At 47.2% G+C, this 19,349-nt stretch overlaps 1 protein-coding gene and 1 long non-coding RNA gene across 3 annotated transcripts in view; one reads left to right on the top strand and one right to left on the bottom strand.

Annotated features, from left to right (window-relative positions):
• The window catches only part of LOC309566442, a 476,925-nt gene that overhangs the window by 155,427 nt on the left and 302,149 nt on the right, over window positions 1-19,349 (bottom strand). The window lies entirely within an intron of this gene.
• The window catches only part of GOSR2 (golgi SNAP receptor complex member 2), a 34,251-nt gene continuing 22,076 nt past the window's right edge, over window positions 7,175-19,349 (top strand). For both annotated transcript variants that reach the window (XM_082271586.1, XM_082271585.1), the window contains exons 1-2: window positions 7,175-7,333; window positions 13,838-13,902. In XM_082271586.1, the coding sequence (XP_082127712.1) occupies window positions 7,305-7,333; window positions 13,838-13,902 (94 nt within the window). In that variant the 5' untranslated portion in view covers window positions 7,175-7,304. The remainder of the gene's footprint in view (window positions 7,334-13,837; window positions 13,903-19,349) is intronic.

Raw genomic sequence — 19,349 nt, 5'->3', positions numbered from 1 at the left:
ACCCCTCCCTGTCCAATACAGTTAACCCCTTCCCTGCCAGTGTCATTTTTGCAGTAACAGTGCATATATATAGCACTGATTACTGCATTAATGTCACTGGTACCCCCAAAAGTGTCAAAAATGTCAGTCAAGGGTCCGATCTGTCCCCCGCAATGTCGCAGTACCGCAAAAAAAAAAATCGCAGATCGCCGCCATTACTCGTTAAAAAAAAAAAACACCAAAAATGACAAAAATCTTTCCCTTTGTTAGTAAACGCGATAACTTTTGCGCAAACCAATCAAAATACGCTTTTTGCGATTTTTTTACCAAACATATGTAGCATAAAACAAATTGGCCGAAAATTTTAAAAAATTTTGATTTTTAAATATTTTTTTGGGGGAATTTCATATAAAAAAAAGTGAAAAATATTGTTATTTTTGCAAAAATTACGCTTTTTTTTGTTTATAGCGCATGATCAAAAAATCGCACAGGTGATCAAATACCACCAAAAGAAAGCTCTGTTTGTGGGAAAAAAAAGGACATGAAATTCGTTTAGGTCCAGCGTCGCACGACCGCGCAATTGTCCGTTAAAGTCACGCAGTAAAAAATGGCAAAAAACCCCCTGGTCAGGAAGGGGGTAAAATCTTCCGGGGCTTAAGTGGTTAATATCATCCCTCATATTTACCTGTACACTGTTCTTAATATACAGACATACCCCTCCTTACGTTGAAAGTGAAGACTGACTGAAAGTGAAGGACTGATACATCATGGAGCCCCTGGAAGCTTTATGGAGACTTTGGAGGGAAGGCTTCTCCAAACCTTGGTCCACGTTTCTAATGTCAACCAGCACGCTGACTATGCAGCTGTGTTGAAACCTTAAAGTAAAACTAAAGTCTTGTTTTCCCGATCCTCCTCTTCCCGTGTCCCTCTTCGGCACTCCTGACCCATCTCTCCTGTTGAGTGCCCCCACAGCAAGCAGCTCGCTATAGGGAAGCCCAGTCGCAGCTCCCTGTGTCCATTCAGACACGGGGCTGTGGCCCGGCCCCACCCCCTCTCTCTCCTCATTGGCTCACTGACTTTGACAGCATTGGGAGCCAACAGTGCCGCGTTGCAGTTTCAGCCAATGAGGAGGGAGAGTCCCAGGCAGCTGAGACACTCCTTCAACATTGCTGGATAGAGATGGGGCTCTTTCACACGGTCCACCTCTGTAGGCAGATCTGTGCTGCTCAGCAGGGGATCGTAAACACAGATCCCCACTGAACAGGAAGGTGACATCTTCCTCTCCACTCTGTGTGCGGAGAGGAAGATGTCAAAGCCCCATGCATCTCTATGGGAGAATCGGATGAGAGCAGACCGCCTGTCCGCTCTAATCCGATCTGATCCTGTGGACGGATGGAAAATAGGGTTTCCATCCGTCCGGATTTCACGGACAGGATCGGATGCGGGTGTCAGCGGACGTCAGCGGGTGTCAGCGGATATGTCTCCGCTGACATCCGCTGCCCCATAGGGATGCATGGAGCATCCGATCAGATCCGCCTGTGAAAGAGCCCTTAGGGAGGCTGCTGCACACAGAAGGCTTTTTCCTTAAGATAAAAAACATTCTGATTTTACAACCACTTTCAGGCTTCATTCACACCAATGTGTTTTTTCATGCTTTTTGCAGAAATGCTGGACATTATTTTTAACATGGGTTCATATAGAACACATTCACATCAATGCATTTTTGTGCAGGGTCAGGGACTTTTTTAAATGCAAAAGGCTGCTTTTTTTTTTGCTTTTTTGGTTCAATAGTCTTCAATGGAGAAGCTGCAGAAAAGCATGTAGTGTGTTTTTACCATGTTTTGCCGTGATTGGTGTTTTTAAATTGGCCTAAAAAAAGACTAAAAATCGCAAAACCCAGTTAAAAAAAAAATCCACAAAAAGCACTGCAGAAACGTTTAAAAGCAACATGCATAGGTGTAAATGGAGCCTGAATTAGGAAGCAGCCTAGAGTTTAGGGCTCCACCTGGGAGACAGGAGTCAGGATGTGGGCCAGTGCAGCAGGGTGCTATGAGGTGTACAATGTGTATTGTGAGATTGAATGGTGAACAGACAAGGGTCTGAAGTGTGAGGGCAAAAAAAAAGGGGGGAGACCAGAACCCTAAAGGCCCGTACACACGATAAGAAAATCTGATGGGAAAATTCGTCCGACAACCGATCTGTCGATTTTCGGATTGTTAGTATGGTGCTTTCGACAGCCGACTCCGAAATTTCGGCTGACAAAATCCTGATGTGCAGGCTATATAATTTTTGTTGTCCGTCAACACAACGTCCGATTTTCGTCTCATTAGTACAGATTTCGACGTAAAAAAATCTTAAGAGCAAGACTAGGCATGCTCAGAGACGAAAGAACACACAAAACAATCCAACACACGACATCACTTCTGAAGTAGAATTCTGTCGTACGGGAAAATTCGTATGAAAAAAACCTCTTCACTTTCCACCTGGGCGTTTTTTTGGGCGTCTTTGGAGGCAGGCATAACATCTGAACTTCTGTATAGGGGTATATATACACACACACTTATATGTATTTATACACATACACACATATAGGTGTGATAGGAGCGTAGCCCTATGCCTGCTAATTATTTCAGTAGCGCAGGCATAGGGTTCTGCTACTTTCACACCTATATATGTGTATGTGTATATATACATACGTGTGTGTGTATATATACCCCTACACAGAAGTTCAGATGTCATGCCTGCCCCCAAACACGTCCACAAAAAAGCCCTATAAACGCCTGCAACAAAAACGGCCAGGTGTGAAAATAGCAGAGCCACAGAGCCACTATCCTGCTCTACTGCAATTCTAATACAAACAATCTTTTTTTTTCTGGTTCTGGACATGATACAGAGCTGAAACTTCACAGGTACACTTTTTAGACCCCCCCAGACACTAAATCCAAAGAAATCTCTTTTTTTTTTTTCAATAATTTTTTCAATAATTGGCTCCCTATCAAAAATGACAATGTTTAAGAACTTTTTTTGTATGATTAATAGTCCCTGGGGCATGACCCAGAAACCTAGGCACTTTTTAGGGGCATTTATTGGGTTTTAGGGCTTCAAAATGGTGTTTTTTGATTACCGAAGTTCAGGTCCCATTGATTTCAATGGGGTTCTGAAATCCGGGCCGAACTTTCGGGAAGTTCGGGTGTTCTGGTCGAACCGAACTTTTCAAAAGTTCGATCATCCCTAGTGCTGATGCAAGTAGAGCAAGGGAAATTCCACACTGACAGGTAACCCAATATAAATGGGCAGGTTCCAAGTGAAGTGGGAGGCCAGCCAGAGCAGCAGCACTAGAAAGTGAAAGCCGGGAGACCACTGAAATCTTTTGTTTTGCATATGAAAGGGAGATGTGGAAATCCCCTGTGCGTTTTTGAACTTTTTTTTTAAAAAAGTGGGCAAAAAAAGACCCTAAAGAATGATTTTACGAGTAGATGCGTCAGGATAAGTTCACCTTTTAACAAAAAAATAATAAATGCACATTTTTTACAGGTAAGAAAATGTGCATTTATTATTCTGTGATTTTAGAGCCTCTAAAACATTGCACCGATGATCAGCAGATCGCTGGTGGCATGCAGGTCTCCTGCAGACCTGTCAATGTATCTGTGTGCCCTCCACGAGCAAGGAGATACAATCTGACATGAAGAGAGAATGAACCACCACAGCGCTGAATGATGCAAAGGCTGTCGGGACTTTCCATTTACACAGGACTGTGAACGAGTGACGCTGCCAGGCAGAGCCCCATTCGGCCGCATTTATTTTTAAAATTGTGACAACTAGCAGAGGGGGGGGGGGGGGGGGTGGGGGGGGTGGACGGGTGAAGATCCACGCTAGCTGTCAGATTGGGGATTGGGGGTCGGTCTGTTGGCAACATGTTATACTCTGAATATGGGTGTAACATCTTACGAAAGGTCAACTTACAATGGACATTAGAAGCCTACACATCCCTTTAAAATTTCAGGTTTCTGTGATGCAAAAAAATAAGACAAAGATCAATCATTGCAGAACTTTTTCCACCTTTTAATGTGACCTATAAACTGTACAACTCAATTGAAAGATAAAAACGAAAAGAATGTGGTTGCATAAGTTTGCACACCCTCTTAAAACTGAGGATGTAGACGTGCTCAGAACAAAAGCCCCGTACACACGTACCGATTGTCGGCCGTAAATATTCGGCCGCCGACCGATCGGCCGATTGTAGGCTTGTTAGTATGATGCTTCCGACAGCCGACAGCGCACTTTCGGCTGAACAGAATCTGTTGTGCAGACTTTAAAATATTTGTTGGCCGTCACCAGAACGGCTGATTGTTTGCCAGTCAGTACAGAATTTGGCCGACAATCAGCAGATTTGCAAGACTGGGCATGCTCAGAGAAGAAAAAACACAGGGAAAGTTAACCATCACATGACATCACTTCTGCAGTCGGCTGTTGTTGGCCGACAAAATTCATGTGCAGTCTTTTGCAGTTTTCAACAGACAGGACAGCCCTGGACAAAAGACGGCCGATCGTTCGGCCGACGATCGCTACGTGTGTACGGGGCTTTAGCAAACACATTCCAACTCATGTTAAATAGGAGTCAGTACACACCTGCCATCATTTACCCACTTGTCTACAGGGCACTTAAACCCCCTTCCTGCCCGGGCCAATTCTCAGCTTTCAGCGCTGTCGCAATTTGAATGACAATTGTGCGGCCATGTAACGTACCCAAATTACATTTTTATAATTTTTTTCAAACAAACAGAGCTTTCTTTTGGTGGTATTTAAAGCGGAGTCCCACCCTGGGAATACATTTTTTAATAAAAATACCCCCGGGACAGTCAGGGCTAGTACATTCCACAATGGCTAGCCTCTGATCTGTCCCGGGTTGCACTTACCTTTTAGGAGAAAAATACTCACCTTGAAAAAGTATTGTCCAGCGCTGCCATCTCAGGTGTGGGCAGCTTGAAGCCAGCGCGATCCTCTTCTGTGTCCTCTTCCGTCTTCTTCGGTCCCATGATGCACTGCACCGGCCCCGCCGTCACTTCCGGTGCGCATACCCAGAAGCTGTTTAGAAGGGAATGACGCGCGCGCACCGGAACTGGCGTCGGGATCGGTGCAGGCGCATTGATTCCTGGGAGCGATGACGTTCAGCTCCCAGGAATCATTGCAAAGCCAGGAAGTGACGAATCGCCGTGGCCGCCGAGGGGAGGAAGAAGGAAGTAAGGTAAGTATATTTTCTTCTATACGAGGTAAGTAAAAAAAAAAAAAGAATTGCGATTATCCATGTTTTTCAGGTGACCCGGAGCGAGAAGATGGAGGTAAGTATAAATTTAGGGTGGAACTCCACTTTAATCACTACTTGGAATTTTATTCTGTGCTGAACAAAATAACGTTTTTATAGTTTGTTATAACATTTTGCAAACAGGTAATTTTTTCCTTCATTGATGTGCGCTGATGAGGCAGCACTGATGGGTACCGATAGGCTGCACTGATGGGCAACACTGATTAGCACTGATAAGGCGGCACTGGTGGGCACTGATAGATGGCACTGATGGGCAGCACTGAAGGGCACTGGTAGGTGGCACTTATATGTGGCACTGATGGGCAATGATAGGTACTGGTAGGTGACACTGATGGGCAGCACTGATGATGGGGCACTGGTAGGTGGCACTGGTGGGCACAGATGCTCCTCTCTTCTTCGGGACCGATGTCCCTCTGAAAGCAGTGGCAATCAGCTTCCAACTGTACATCACCAAAAGAACACCATACCCACATTATGAACAGTTCCAAATACCAGTCAATATTGGCACAAAACCTTCAGGCTTGTGCTAGAAAGCTGAACACTAAGAGGAACTTCATCTTTCAGCATGACAATGACCCAAAGCATATATCTAAATCAACAAAGGAATGGCTTCACCCGAAGAAGATTACAGTTTTGGAATGGCCCAGCCAGAGCCCAGACCTAAATCTGATTGAAAATCTGTGGGGTGATCTGAACAGGTCTGTGCACAGGAGATACCCCGCAATCTGACAGATTTTGAGTGTTTTTGTAAGGAAGAGTGGGAAAATATTGCCAAGTCAGGATGTGCCATGCTGATAGACTCATCATAGACTCAAAGGTGCTTCAACAAGTATTAGTTTAAAGAGGTTGTAAACCCACCTCACAAACTTTTACCTATAGGTAAGCCTATATTAAGGCTTACCTATAGGTGCTATAAATATCTCCCAAACTTGCACCGTTTAGGAGATATTTAGAGTGCATACTGCCGATGACGTCATCGGCGCAGGCGTTCTGAAGGAACGGCCACCCGTGCCGTTCCTTCAGAGCTCAGTGCCGTGAATGGCGGCTCCTGCCTCCGGCCAATCAGATGGCCGGAGGACGCGAACCCGGAAGCAGGACGGCAGGACATGTCGCCGCCCTGTCGCTGAGGTGGCGGCACGGCGGGGGCTTCGTTTTAAGGTAAGTACTACATAATGAGCGAGTATGCGATGCATACTCGCTCCTTATGCCTTTCTCTTTACAGGGCTTTTTTTTTCTCTGTTTTTTTGGGGGACTTTACTTCCTCTTTAACGGTGTGCACACTTATGCAACTATATTATTTTATTTTTTTCCTTCCTCCACCTAAAAGATTTCAGTTTCCCTAAAATGTATTTGACAATGTTTGCAACTATGGCCGTATGCTATACTCACAGTTATAACAATACCGCCTTTTACCCGGGGCACCGCTGAGCACAGCCATATAAGTCTATGGGCAGCTGTACATAGCACCTATAGCCAGTCAGGTAAAGCAACACACACCACAGCTGCCCAGGCTGGCCTAAAATTACTCTAACATAAAACCTCACTATTTCTAGGCTGCTACATGCTGAGACTTGTAGTCCTACAGAAGCTAAAGTGCCACACAGGTTCCCTCTTCACCTTTCTACCACCTTCAGCTACAAAAACCCACCTAACTACTGTTTAGCAACCCACTATACCCCACTGGGAGGTGTCCTAGTACTGCCTGAAAAAAACACCGCATACACCTTCTCTGGCAATAACTTCATCATGCTGCAGTGACTTTTGAGGAATCCGAGGAAATAAACTAGTCAGACAATGCGCTGCCTTGCCGTACGCTCACTTCAACAACGGAACGCAAACAGGCACTAATGTAGACAGGCCGACAGCGGTAGGGCCCTGCCGGAACCCGGAAGTGATGACGTGTGCCGACCAAAGTGGAGAAAGAAAAAAGCAGCTGATTACCTATTGATAAGTAATCGAGTGCCGAGCGCTGAGTGGTGGTTGCAGACAGGAGCTGGGAGCCATGGAGGCTCTCTATCATCAGAGTAACAAGTGAGTTTGGCTGACAGGAGTGTGTTCTGATAGATGTGTAAAGGAAGGGGAGCACAGAGATTAGCTGAGATCATACAGGGAACTATTATTATTATATTACAGGATTTATATAGGGTAGAATGGGGCATGACACTGATAGCCTGGGCAGTGGGCACTGGCATAGTGTTAGGAGATATACATATATTCTTATTGATTGCTTTGAACTTCTATAAAAAAAAAATGCCTTTAGTTATATAACTAAAGGCATTTTTTTTATTTGGATAGAGTGGAGAGGGATTAGAACCCCTGTCAGATTTTATTGCTATCTGTGTCCCCATTAGGGAGATTCACTCTCTCATTTTGTCCAGTTTACCGTTATCATTAAAAGTGAAAGTAACATTTTTGGGTTGTCACCAGAACAGGAAGAGAGGGGAAATCTTCCAATGGGGACACTGGTTGTGGTGACACCCAGGAATTTCATTTAACTTCCTGTTTAGCTATGGGACAGGAAGTGAAGGGAAATCTCTCCTATGGTAAAAAAAAAAAAATCTGACAGTATTTATAACCCTCCCTTACACTATTCAAAATGAAAAGAAAGTTGCCTTTAGTTCTACTATAAAGGGAACCTGTGATCATAGAAATATGAGAGCTGGCTTTATAAAGATAGAGGCTTCCTGGTACTCCTCATCTTGTCCATTGACTCAGAGAGGGTAATTTACTAAGGATCCTTTAAGACCCCTTTCACACTATCTGTCCGTCGGAGGGACTCCGTTTTTCTCAGCGGGGGATCGATCCGCCGATCCCCCGCTGAGCAGGAGGATGACAGCTGTGTCTCCGCGCTGTGTGCGGAGACACAGCTGTCAGTTCCCCATACATCTCTATGGGGGAAATCGGTCCGTTCTCATATGATCCCATCCGATCCGCTGGATGGATGGAAAATAGGGTTTCCATCTATCCAGATTTGACGGATCGGATGTTAGCGGACATGTCTCCACTGACATCCGATGCCCCATAGAGATGCATGGGGGACCATTCAGATCCGCCAAAAAAAAACGGACAGTCGGATCTGAACGGTCCGCCTGTGTGAAAGAGCTCTAACACTGGTGTTCTGCCGATCCCTGATGACAGGTCCGTCTCTGCTCACTGTGCTGAGACGGACCTATCAGAGCCCTGCTCTCCTCTGTGGCAGATCGGATGAAAACGGACTGCCTATCCATTTTCATCCGATCCTATCCGACCTGATACACCAAATGGATGGAAAATAGGGTTTCCATCCATCTGGATTTCATGGCCAGGGCTTTAACACGGGCTTTCCGATCCAGTCCGCCTGTCAGTTTTTCAGGCAGACCTGATCGGATGATCCATGCTTCCCTTTGGAGCAGCGGATGTCAGCAGTGACATCTCCGCTGACACCTGCTGCTATCCGATCCGATCCTGTCCGTGAAATCCAGAGGGATGGAAACCCTATTTTCCATCTGTCTGGAGGATCGGATCGGATGAAAACGGACAGGCGGTCCATTTTTATCCGATCTCCCTTAGAGGAGAGCAGGGATCTGACAGGTCTGTCTCTGCAAAGTAAGCAGAGAGGAGGACCTGTCATCCGCCTGCTCAGTGGGGATCAATCCCTGCTGAGCAAAACAAAGTCCGCCGGGTGGAAAGCCCGTGTGAAAGGCCTAAGACTGGAGCAGACAGAATCTGGAGCAGCTGTGCCCATGCAGCTCATTTCGGCAATGCCGAGTTGAATGAACTGCGCATGCACGGGAGTGACGTCATCTCGGTCCAGCCGCTGGAAAAAGTTGGGGATCGATGCCCAGAAACCACCAGGCTAAAGATGCCAGCAGGGAGCTCTGGGACATTGCAGTGCTGCAGAAAAGTATAGTTCTGCTTTAAAGCGGTTGTAAACCGCTGATAAGAAAGAAAAAAAAAACCTGCAAGACAATGGCATAATGTATGCATGGTGTACTAGCACATTATGAAATGCCTTAGAATGAAGCCCCTGCAGCGGCGCCCGGTCACGACCTGTTCGCTCCTGCCTTTCTTCTGGGTTCGCAGGCTCTGGCGCTGTAAGTGGGCGCAGCCTCGATGATGTTCCTTGGTTCCAGCAAGAAGCTTTGAAGTCCTGGCACGCTATGCTGGGCCCCTTGAGAGCGCACGCTATGCCGGGCCCCTTAAGAGCGCACGCTATGCCGGGCCCCTTGAGAGTGCACGTAATGCCGGGCCCCTTGAGAGCGCACGCTATGCCGGGCCCCTTGAGAGCACAAGCTATGCCGGGCCCCTTGAGAGCGCACGTGCCGCGGACGTCAGCAGCTGCATGCAGGGTGAATATCTCCTAAACAGTACAGTTTTAGGAGATATTCATTTTACCTACAGGTAGGCCTTATTATAGGCTTGTATCAAAAAGAAGTGTAGCGCTAATAACCACAAAACGGTCTCATGAATTGTCACATCTATTCATAAACACGTGAGCAGTGACATAGATATAAAAAACACAAGAGTCCATAAGAGACGTGTGTCCCAGAATGGATAATCGATGGAAAGCTGTGATCCAAAGGCAGAATCCCAAATGGTGGTGAGGCAAGAGGAAAGGTAGTAAGAGATGGCTGCTAACCAGAATAAATGGGCCTCCAACTTAATGGACAGGCCACAATAGGCTTGGTAGAGAACTCAGCTTAAACTCTTGCCTCCATACATACAGGGATATAGGCATAGATCCATACACCAGCAATCCACTAATGCCCCGTACACACGTGCAGATTGTCGGCCGAAAAGATTTGGCCGACGACCGATCGGTCGATTGTAGGCTTGTTAGTATGATGCTTCCGACAGCCGACAGCGCACTTTCGGCCGAAAAGAATCTGTCGTGCAGGCATTAAAATTTTTGTATGCCGACACCAGAGCGGCTGATTGTTCGCCAGTCAGTACAGAATTTGGCCGACAGACAGCAGATTTGCAAGACTGGGCATGCTCAGAAAAGAAAAAACACACGGAAAGTTAACCATTACATGACATCACTTCTGCAGTCTGCTGTAGTCGGCAGACAAAATTCTTGTGCAGTCTTTTGCAATTTTCAACAGACACGACAGCCCGGGGACAAAAGACGGCCGATCGTTCGGCCGACGATCTGCACGTGTGTACGAGGCATTAGACTCCAGAGTGTAGACAGATGAAACGATATGCTCAAATAAGGTTCCAATGATATGAAATGCCATACACATAGGGAAGAAGATTGAAGGAGACCATAGCGTAATCCAGTTAAACAACAAAAAGTATTTATTTAGGTAACACTTACATTTAGGCAGACTATTACATGCAGACAGTAAAACCGCGGCGTCCCGCGGAGAAGTATCAAGCCGGCGTGCAGAGGGGCGTGATCAACGTGGTGTCCGGTACAGCCTGACCGGTTTCGTCAGATGTGACGTCGTCCGGGGCATGGTGATTATATAGGCTTATTATAGGCTTACCTGTAGGTAGAAATAACAAAGCGGGCTTTACTACCGCTTTAACTGAACAAGTTGGAAATAGATGATTGGTTATTATGCACAGTAGCTCCAGATTCTGTCTTCTCCTATTTTAATGCATTAGCTCTACTAGGTAGTGAATCCAGGATTAGAATGACCCACCCAATGGAGCCTGCACATATGACCGTGCATGACCCTCTTATTAGCTAGCCACCCCTTGAAAACAGATTAAAGTAGATCTGTGTCCCATTGGGAAGATTTACCTTCACTTCCTGTTTCATAGCCACAACAGGGTGTTGTCACCAGAACTAGTGTCCCCATTAGAAGATTTCCCCTCTGTTCCTGTTCTGGTGACAACCCAAAATTTAGTGATTGTCTTTAACTCTCAGTAATTATAGTAAGCAGGTCAAATAGAGAGGGCAAATCTCCCTAATGGGGGCACAGACAGCAATAAAAATCTGACCGGTTTACTAATTCCTCTACACTCCAAAACTAAAAGAAATATTTAGCTTTTAGCTATACTATAAAACAGAACTAAACTTAAACTTTTTTTATTTTTAGATTTGAAAAGCGTGGAGAGGAATTGGAACACCTGTCAGGTTTTTATTACTGTCTGTGTGTCCCCGTTCGGAAGATTTCCCTCTTTATTTGGCCTGCTTACTATTATTATTGAGAGTGAAGAGAAAATCACAAATTTTGGGTTGTCTTTAGAACAGGAATAGAGGGGAAATCTTCTAATGGGGGACACTAGTTCTAGTGACCGAGAGTCACCGTCTTGCTTTGTCCCAGTGGAATTAAACAAAATTCCAACTTTTTAGTGCTCATCAAAACAGGACTAGAGGGGAAATCTTCCAGTGGGGACACCTGGGATTTTGTTCATTTTAGAACACTTTCCTTTCAATTCCTGGTTTGGCTATGGGACAGGAGGTGATACAGAAGGCAAAAAAATAAATATATGACACACGGGTTAAAACCCTTCCTTAAGCTGGATACACACTATACAACTTTTGTTGTCAGATTTCCTTTAGATTTAAGCCTCGTACACACGCACCGATTGTTGGCCGTAAATTTTCGGCCAACGTCTGATCGGCCCGATTGTAGGCTTGTTAGTATGATGCTTCCGACAACCGACTGCGACTTTTCGGCCGAAAAAAATCTGGTGTGCACTGTGCAGGCTATAAAATTTTTGTTGTCCGTCAACAGAACGGCCGATTATTCCTCAATCAGTACAGATTTCGGCTGACAAAAGCCAGATGAGCAAGACTGGGCATGCTCAGAGAAGAAAAAACACACGGAAAGTAAACCAGCACATGACATCACTTCTAAAGTTGGTTGTTGTTGGCCGAAAAAATTAGTGTGCAGTCTAGAGCACATTTCAACCAACACAACAACACTGGACAAAAGACGGCCGATCGGTCGGCCAACAATCGGTGCGTGTGTATGAGGCTTTACCTTCAACTATGTAGTGCAAGGGCCTGCCTGATTGTATACAAATTGAAAGTGTTTAGGTCTGACCTCTCATATTCTATGATTTTGGTAAGTCTAAAGGAAAAAAATCTAAAGAAAATTGTATAGTGTGTATCCAGCTTTACTCTATCCAAAATGGGGGAAAAAAGTGTTGGCCTCAATTCTACTTGAAAGCAAATGAAAGAATGGAAGTAAAAACCTTCACCTTCCATTCAGGCCTCATGCACACTGGACGTTATAAATGCCGGTAGCGTTAGCTGTAGAAAGCTGTAGCTGCAGAATTCATTTTGCAGCGTTTTTGCAGTAGCATTTTTTTTAGGGTTTTTTTTTTTTAGCTTTTTTTTTTTTTTTTTTTTAGAATGCAAAACTACACTCTTACAAAAGCTTATGGCTCAAAAACGCTGAACAGCTGTGTTTTTCAGAGTTAGAGCATTTTTACAGTTGGAAAAACTCCTCTTTAAACCCACTAGTTCTGGATTTTATTTTCCAGCCAGAAAACGCCCCTGCCAAAAAAACACTGATAACAGCCTATGTGTGCATGGATACATAGGGTAACATGCTGGGGAGTTTACTGGCTGCAGAAAAAAAATGTCTGACACCAAAAACAGCAGCTGTAATAACATCCAGTGTGCATGAGGCCTCAATGTCAATGTCCTAACACCGACTCCTGGTAAGGCCCTTTTCACCCAAGAGGTCCGATTGGGTCCACCTGTCTGTTTTCCAGGTGAATCTGATCAGACCCTCCATTCACCAATTGTGTCCATTTTATATGTGGCTACTTCTGATCTGCTGCTTCAAAACCAAACAGAATGGGATCTGTTCCCCTCCATCTTGCCAGATTGAATCAGGGTTGTGGGGTGTAAATGGAAAGCCGGTCCATTTATATCCAACTGCCCATAGAGCAGAGTGGGCTGTGTCCAGTTTACATAAGCAGATCCTCATCCAGCTGCTCAGCTTAGCAGGGGATCAGCGTATAGATCCCCTGCTAAGAAAAACTGGATCCGGGCCATGTGAAAGGGCTTAAAGCTGAGGATCCCAAAAGCCACAAGAATGGACTCCTGAGCTGGAGGTTTTTCAGTTTTTTCAAGGATCCGAGATGGGGCACAGTGACATCATCCTCTTCTAGGCAAGTGCATCAGAATTGGAGGGTAAGGTGAGGATTTTTACTGTGTTTTTTTTTTTTTTTTTTATTCCGGTTTAATGATGTGATCTTGTTCAGGAGTCGGTGGCTTGGTAATAAGCAGACATTGCATTTTTATGCAAGGTTCCCTGTAAACATTAAAGTGACTCTCCAGCCAGAAATTGTTTTTTTTTCTTTTTTTTTATATATTTATAAGGTGTCAGGCCCTGTCAGGTTTTTATTGCTCATTCAAAAAAATGGGCAGCATAACAAATACGAACCTCCAAAGTCCAAAAACGTTATTGATGATCAAATACATAAAGTGCAATGACTTAAAGCAAAGCACAAAAAAGAAAGCATATCAGCCAATATGGTCTATATGCTTGTTTTTTGCAACTTTATTTTGTTGCATGTTGCATGACTGCTAGCTATATTTTACTACTTTTTTCTTATTTACTATGACCCACCTTTCTCTTATAGACATGTCCACGAGGTTCAGTCTCAGATGGGACGTCTAGAGACATGTGACAAACAGTCCATACATCGTAAGTGTCTCGGTTATCCCATATGTAAAATATGCAGGAACAATAATTGTGATGGTACTCGCGTTCATTTAAAAGAGTCCCTTGTGCTATTGACTGCTTTTTTTACTTGAAGTATTCTGACCTCCTGACTCTTTGCAACTGGCAGATGTTCTAATCCATCTCCACTCTGCCCAAAACCTAAATAAAAAGTTTTGCCTTTAGTTATACTTTCAGTGCAAGGCTACGTACCCTGCTTTGGCCTTAATTCAGGGATGCTGAGGAATAGTCCACCGTTGGCTTGTAGGGGAGTACCAACTGCTGCAGAAGCAGAAAATTGAGTAATTAAAATTGCCTTTCTCTTCCGTTCATTGACGGACAGCTCCTGTCATTCTTGACCATTGGGTATGCTGCCCCATACAGGAGTACACTAGGCAGAAAAAACTTCTGGCTTCACCCATGGGCAGTCCCAGGGGGTATACTCCCTCTTCCTGCTATAGTCACTCTTTTTTACTGCCTAGTCAGGAATAAGGACCTAGTTCCTTGCTGGGATCTTTGGTCCTGGCAAAATTTTTAGATAGAAATTTTTTTCCTCCTGGATTTTTCCGGTGAGATCTACTATCAACTGCCGGACTGGGCAATGGGCTGGATAATCTAGATCCAGTGGTCATCCCAATCTGGCCAGCAAGCGCGGGCAGGCCTCAGCTCTGCGCTAGGTCGGCTGTGATATAGCCCCACCGGACAGGGGCTGGCCCGGCGAGTTAAACATCTTGTGAGGTCGCATATGACCTGGCCTCAGCCTGAGTCGCAGCGTTCCTCCTGGCCGACAGCCTCCATTTCGATGGAAAGGAGGATCTGTCTGGAGGGGTGCTCACCTGGCTCCTATTATGGTGAGTAGCTGTCCCCCCCCCCCCCCCTCTACCCCTAGAGGGTTTTGGGGTGAACGTGGGCCCCTCCTTGGGACGGTCAGACCCCCAGGTTCCCATCCTTCCTGCAGGCACCCCCTCCTTGCCAAGTCCCTCATCTTGCCACCCCCCCTCCACATACGCTGCCAATGTATTTTTTTTGGTGGTCTGGCCACTTTCTGGGGGTGGGGGCAGGATGCTAATGGCAATGGGGGCCGGGCGGTGTGCCACCGGCGACCAAATTACCGATTGGGGGGGGGGGGGGTTGTCCTGCCTGGATCTGTCTTGAGGCCTAGTCCCCCCTATTCTGGGTCCCTGTATGCCTTGTGGGGCCCCTATTTTGTTGTAGCCTGTATGTTTCTATACACAGCGGATATGTTTGTGTAGTCCGGCGACCATTTTCTTGTGGTTTACCAATGCAAATAGCAGCCGTCTTGACCGTGGAGCCATGTGGGTGGTGTTTTCGGCGGCGGGAGCCCCTTTCTTATCCTCTGGTGCTGACTCCTGGATCATGCAGCTTCCTGATCGCCGCACGTGTAGTGCAGATTCTTCTGGTGGTTGCAGGTGCCTGTGCCGGCAGGTGGTGAGTCTGGTGGGGTCCTCTGCCTCTCTGCTGAGGATGGCTCTGTGTCTTGTGCTTGGCGACCGATTGGTGCTGCCAGCGCAGTGTAGGTTGTCCCTTAGCAGTGTGTTACACTTTTTGTGGGGTCCCCCTGGTGAATCATGGAGCCTTTGGAGCACGTTTCCCCACCTGATCCCCTCTATGAGGCTGCGGGTCCCAACCATTTGTCAATGCACTGACGGCGGTCCTGGAGTCCCTTTTGTCCCGGGTGGAGGTGGCTTGTGGGCGACGGGCTAGCAAAAAGCGCCCCCCACCTTCCCCTGCCTCATCTGTTTCATCAGATCCTGAATCTGTTGGACCAAGGTGGACATGAGTCACCCTGCTGGGTCTGCGACCACGCGCCTGGAATCCTCTGATAGTGAGGATGATTCCTCCACATTATGTACACCTTAGCTGGTTCGGCAATGAGGCCGGTATTTACCATTGCCCTAGTGTCGCAAACTCTGACTGAATGGGCTAAGCTCCTACGTCATGACCTGGAGGTTGAACAGCTCCCTCCTGTCTTTGCTGAGCAGGTGGACCAGCTGGTCCAGGGGCTGCAGTTTATCTATGATGCTTCTTTGGACGTGGCTCCCCTAATGGCTCGCCTCTGTTTTGGCGGTGGTCCTTTGGCGTGTCTTTTGGCTCAAATGCTGGTTTGCTGACCAGACTTCTAAAAAAGGCCTTGACTGATCTTCCCTTTCAAGGAGATCGTCTGTTTGGAGTTACCCTGGATGACATCATTAAAGGTCTCAGGGGGGGTACCTTTCTTCCGCAGCCTACTAAGGGCAAGGAACTTTGTCGTAGACGTGGACCTTCCTTCTCAGTTCACGTTTTTTTGTCCCTCGGACAAGGGCTCGAAGCCTTTCAGGGACTCCTCTGGTGGATCCAAACAAACCTGGTCTGTGAAGCCGAGAGCGGGCTTCTCCAGACCCGCGGACAAGGCTCCTTCTGCATGAAGGTGCACCCTCACCCGTATCTCTGGGGGAGAACCTGGAGATCCCAATACGAACTCTGCGGGAGTTCAGCTGGATTCTGAATTTTCGGAAGTCTGCCCTGGTTTTGTCCACGAAGCTAGACTATTTGGGCCTGATTCTGGACTCGACTGTAGCCAGAGTGCTCCTTCCTCTGGACAAACTCCAGAAATTGCAGGCTGAAATTCGCCTTCTGCTGTCCAACAAATTGTCATCCCTCCAGACTTGCATGCTGGTGCTGGGCCTGATTGTGTCTACATTCGTGGCGGTTCCGATTGTACAGTTCGATACGTGATCCCTGCAAAGGGAGATTCTGACCAAATGGGACAAGACTCCGCAGTCTCTGGACAATCCGATCCGGCTGAGCGGGGAACAAAGAGTCCCTGATATGGTGGCTACGCTCTACGGCGCTTCAGCTGGGAAAATCCTTCCTCCCCTTGTTTTGAATTGTGGTCACCACGGATGCCAGCCTTTCCGGCTGGGGAGGCGTCCTCAGCAAGTTTTCTGCTCAGGGGATCTGGACGATAGAGTCCAGACTACCAATCAATGTCTTGGAACTCCGGGCGATCAGACTGTGTCTGGATCATTGGACGGATCGTCTTCAGGGATGCACAGTGCGCATTCATTCGGACAATGCCATGGCCGTGACTTATGTCAATCACCAAGGGGGCACAAGAAGTGTCCTGGCGGCTCTGGAGGTAGCCGGCATTCTAAGGTGGGCAGAACAGTTTGTTCCATCCCTCTCCGCCGTACACATTCCCGGAGTGGAAAATTGGCAGGCGGATTCCCTAAGTTGGCAGGCATTGGACCAAGGGGAGTGGTCCCTTCATCAGCAGGTGTTTCATCAGCTGTGTCTCCGGTGGGGCACCACCGAGGTGGATCTTTTGGCATCTTGGCTCAACAGAAAGATGCAGAGGTTTGTGGCTCGGTCAAGGGATCCTCTGGCAGATGCCACAGATGCGCTGGTGGCCCCATGGGGTCAGTATCGTCTAATCTACGCCTTCCCTCTTCTCAAGCTTCTGCCCAGACTCCTACGCAGGATTGAGGCAGAAGGGATTTAGGTCATCTTAGTGGCCCTGGACTGGCCTCATCGGGCCTGGTACGCCAATCTAGTGCGGCTGGTCGCCGACATTCCTCGGAAGCTTCCTCTCAGGGAGGATCTGCTGTCCCAAGGACTGATCTTCCATCCTGCTTTACAGTCTCTGGCTTTGACAGCTTGGCTGTTAAACGCCAGGGGCTAAAGGATAGAGGTTTGTCTGAGTCTGTGATTCCTAAGTTGTTAAAAGCTTGGAAATCTACCTCTAGGAAGATCTACCATCGTACGTGGAAGACGTACATTGTGCGGTGTGAGTCTCTTGGGGTTCATCCTCGCTCCTTCTCGTTGGCTTGGATGTTAACATTCCTTCAATGGGGGGGGATAAACAGAAATTGGCTGTGAGTACCATCAAGGGCCAGGTATCGGTCTTGGCAGTCTTTTTGAAAAACAAACTTTGGCCACACACTCCCTGGTGCATATTTTTCTTCAGGGGTGTCCGACATTTGGTTCCTCCAGTGCAATCTTAATTTGGTGTTTTCAGCTCTACATAAGCCTTTGAAAATATTCTGGAGATTCCCCTGCTTACGCTGTCCCAGAAGGTGGCCTTTTTGGTGGCTATCCCCTCTGCGCGCAGGGTGTCAGAACTGGTGGCAGTATCCTGTCGTTCTCATTATCTGGTGGTGCTTCGCCCCTGTCCATCGTTCCTTCCTAAAGTGGTATCTGACTTTCATTTGAATGAAGACATTGTTGCCTTCCCTGTGTCCCCGGCCCTAAACATCCAAAGGAAATTGCCTTGCATGCCTTGGATGTGATCCGGACAATTAGGGTGTATCTGGCAGCTAAATGGTCTTTCAGGAAGTCAGACTCTCTATATGTGCTCATGAATGGACCTCGCAAAGGGTTGTCCCCCTTCCTCTGCGACCATTTCCACATGGTTCAGGCCTATTCCATGAGGGGTCAGGTTCCTCCATTCCCTGTCAAGGTGCACTCTACTAGGGCGCTTAGTGTCTCCTGGGCCTTCTGTCATCAAGCGTCATTGATGCAGGTTTGCAAGGCGACCACCTGGTTGTCGGTGCACCACTTTTACAAAGTTTTATAAAATGGATGTGTTGGCATCTGCAGATGCTTCCTTTGGCTGCATGATTTTTGCAAGAGAGGACCGGATCTTCTTTGAGGGTGTATTGTGTTTTTTTTTTTTTTTTTTTCCAGGTGGGCTCCAGTTGTTTTTGGTTGAGCCCCTGTTGCCACGGTTGGCTACTGTTTAGTTTTGGGAATTTTTTTTTTGCTGTTTTCCACCCCCTCATGTTTGACACTGCTTTGGGATGTCCCAATGGTCAAGAATGACAGGAGCTGTGTCCGTCAATGAACGAAAGAGAAAATGTGATTTTTGACTTACCGTAAAATCCATTTCTCTGATGTTCATTGACTGACACAGCACCCACCCCCCCCTGTGGAGCTATGATTCTCCTGACACTGTTTGTAACAAAAACTGAGTGACTATAGCAGAAAGAGGGAGTATACCCCCTGGGACTGCCCATGGGTGTAGCCAGCAGGGGCGTACCGTGGGGTTGCCCAGAACGGTGCCCGCCAGGGGGCGCAGGGCCGAGGGGGGGGCGCAAAAGTATTGGCAGGGGTAGCAGTGAAATACCACTCCTATCGCTCCTCCGTTCAGCCTGCGCCCCCCCCCCCCTTTTCTTCCATCCATCATATTTCTAGCTTGTGATCCGGTCCCGCCCCCTGCTCTCTGTTTGTACTGGAAGGTGGGGCTGTCCCCACCCACCCGTTCCCGCCGCCGGACAAGTGCTGCTGAGAATGATGCTGCAGCTGTGTGATCGGAGGTGAGGGGGGAGGGGAGCACGCCCAGTGACGGGTTTATGGGAGGGGGAGAGAGTGTGTGTCTGCGGGGAGCTGGGCCCGGTGTTGTGCAGTAGGATGGAGAGTGTGCAGACAGCGGA

Source organism: Pelophylax lessonae (assembly GCF_965119305.1).
Source record: "Pelophylax lessonae genome assembly, chromosome: 11".
In the NCBI taxonomy this organism is placed as follows: Eukaryota; Metazoa; Chordata; class Amphibia; order Anura; family Ranidae; genus Pelophylax; species Pelophylax lessonae.
The sequence above is the reverse complement of the archived record's forward strand: the minus strand, read 5'-3'. Positions and strand labels throughout refer to the sequence as shown.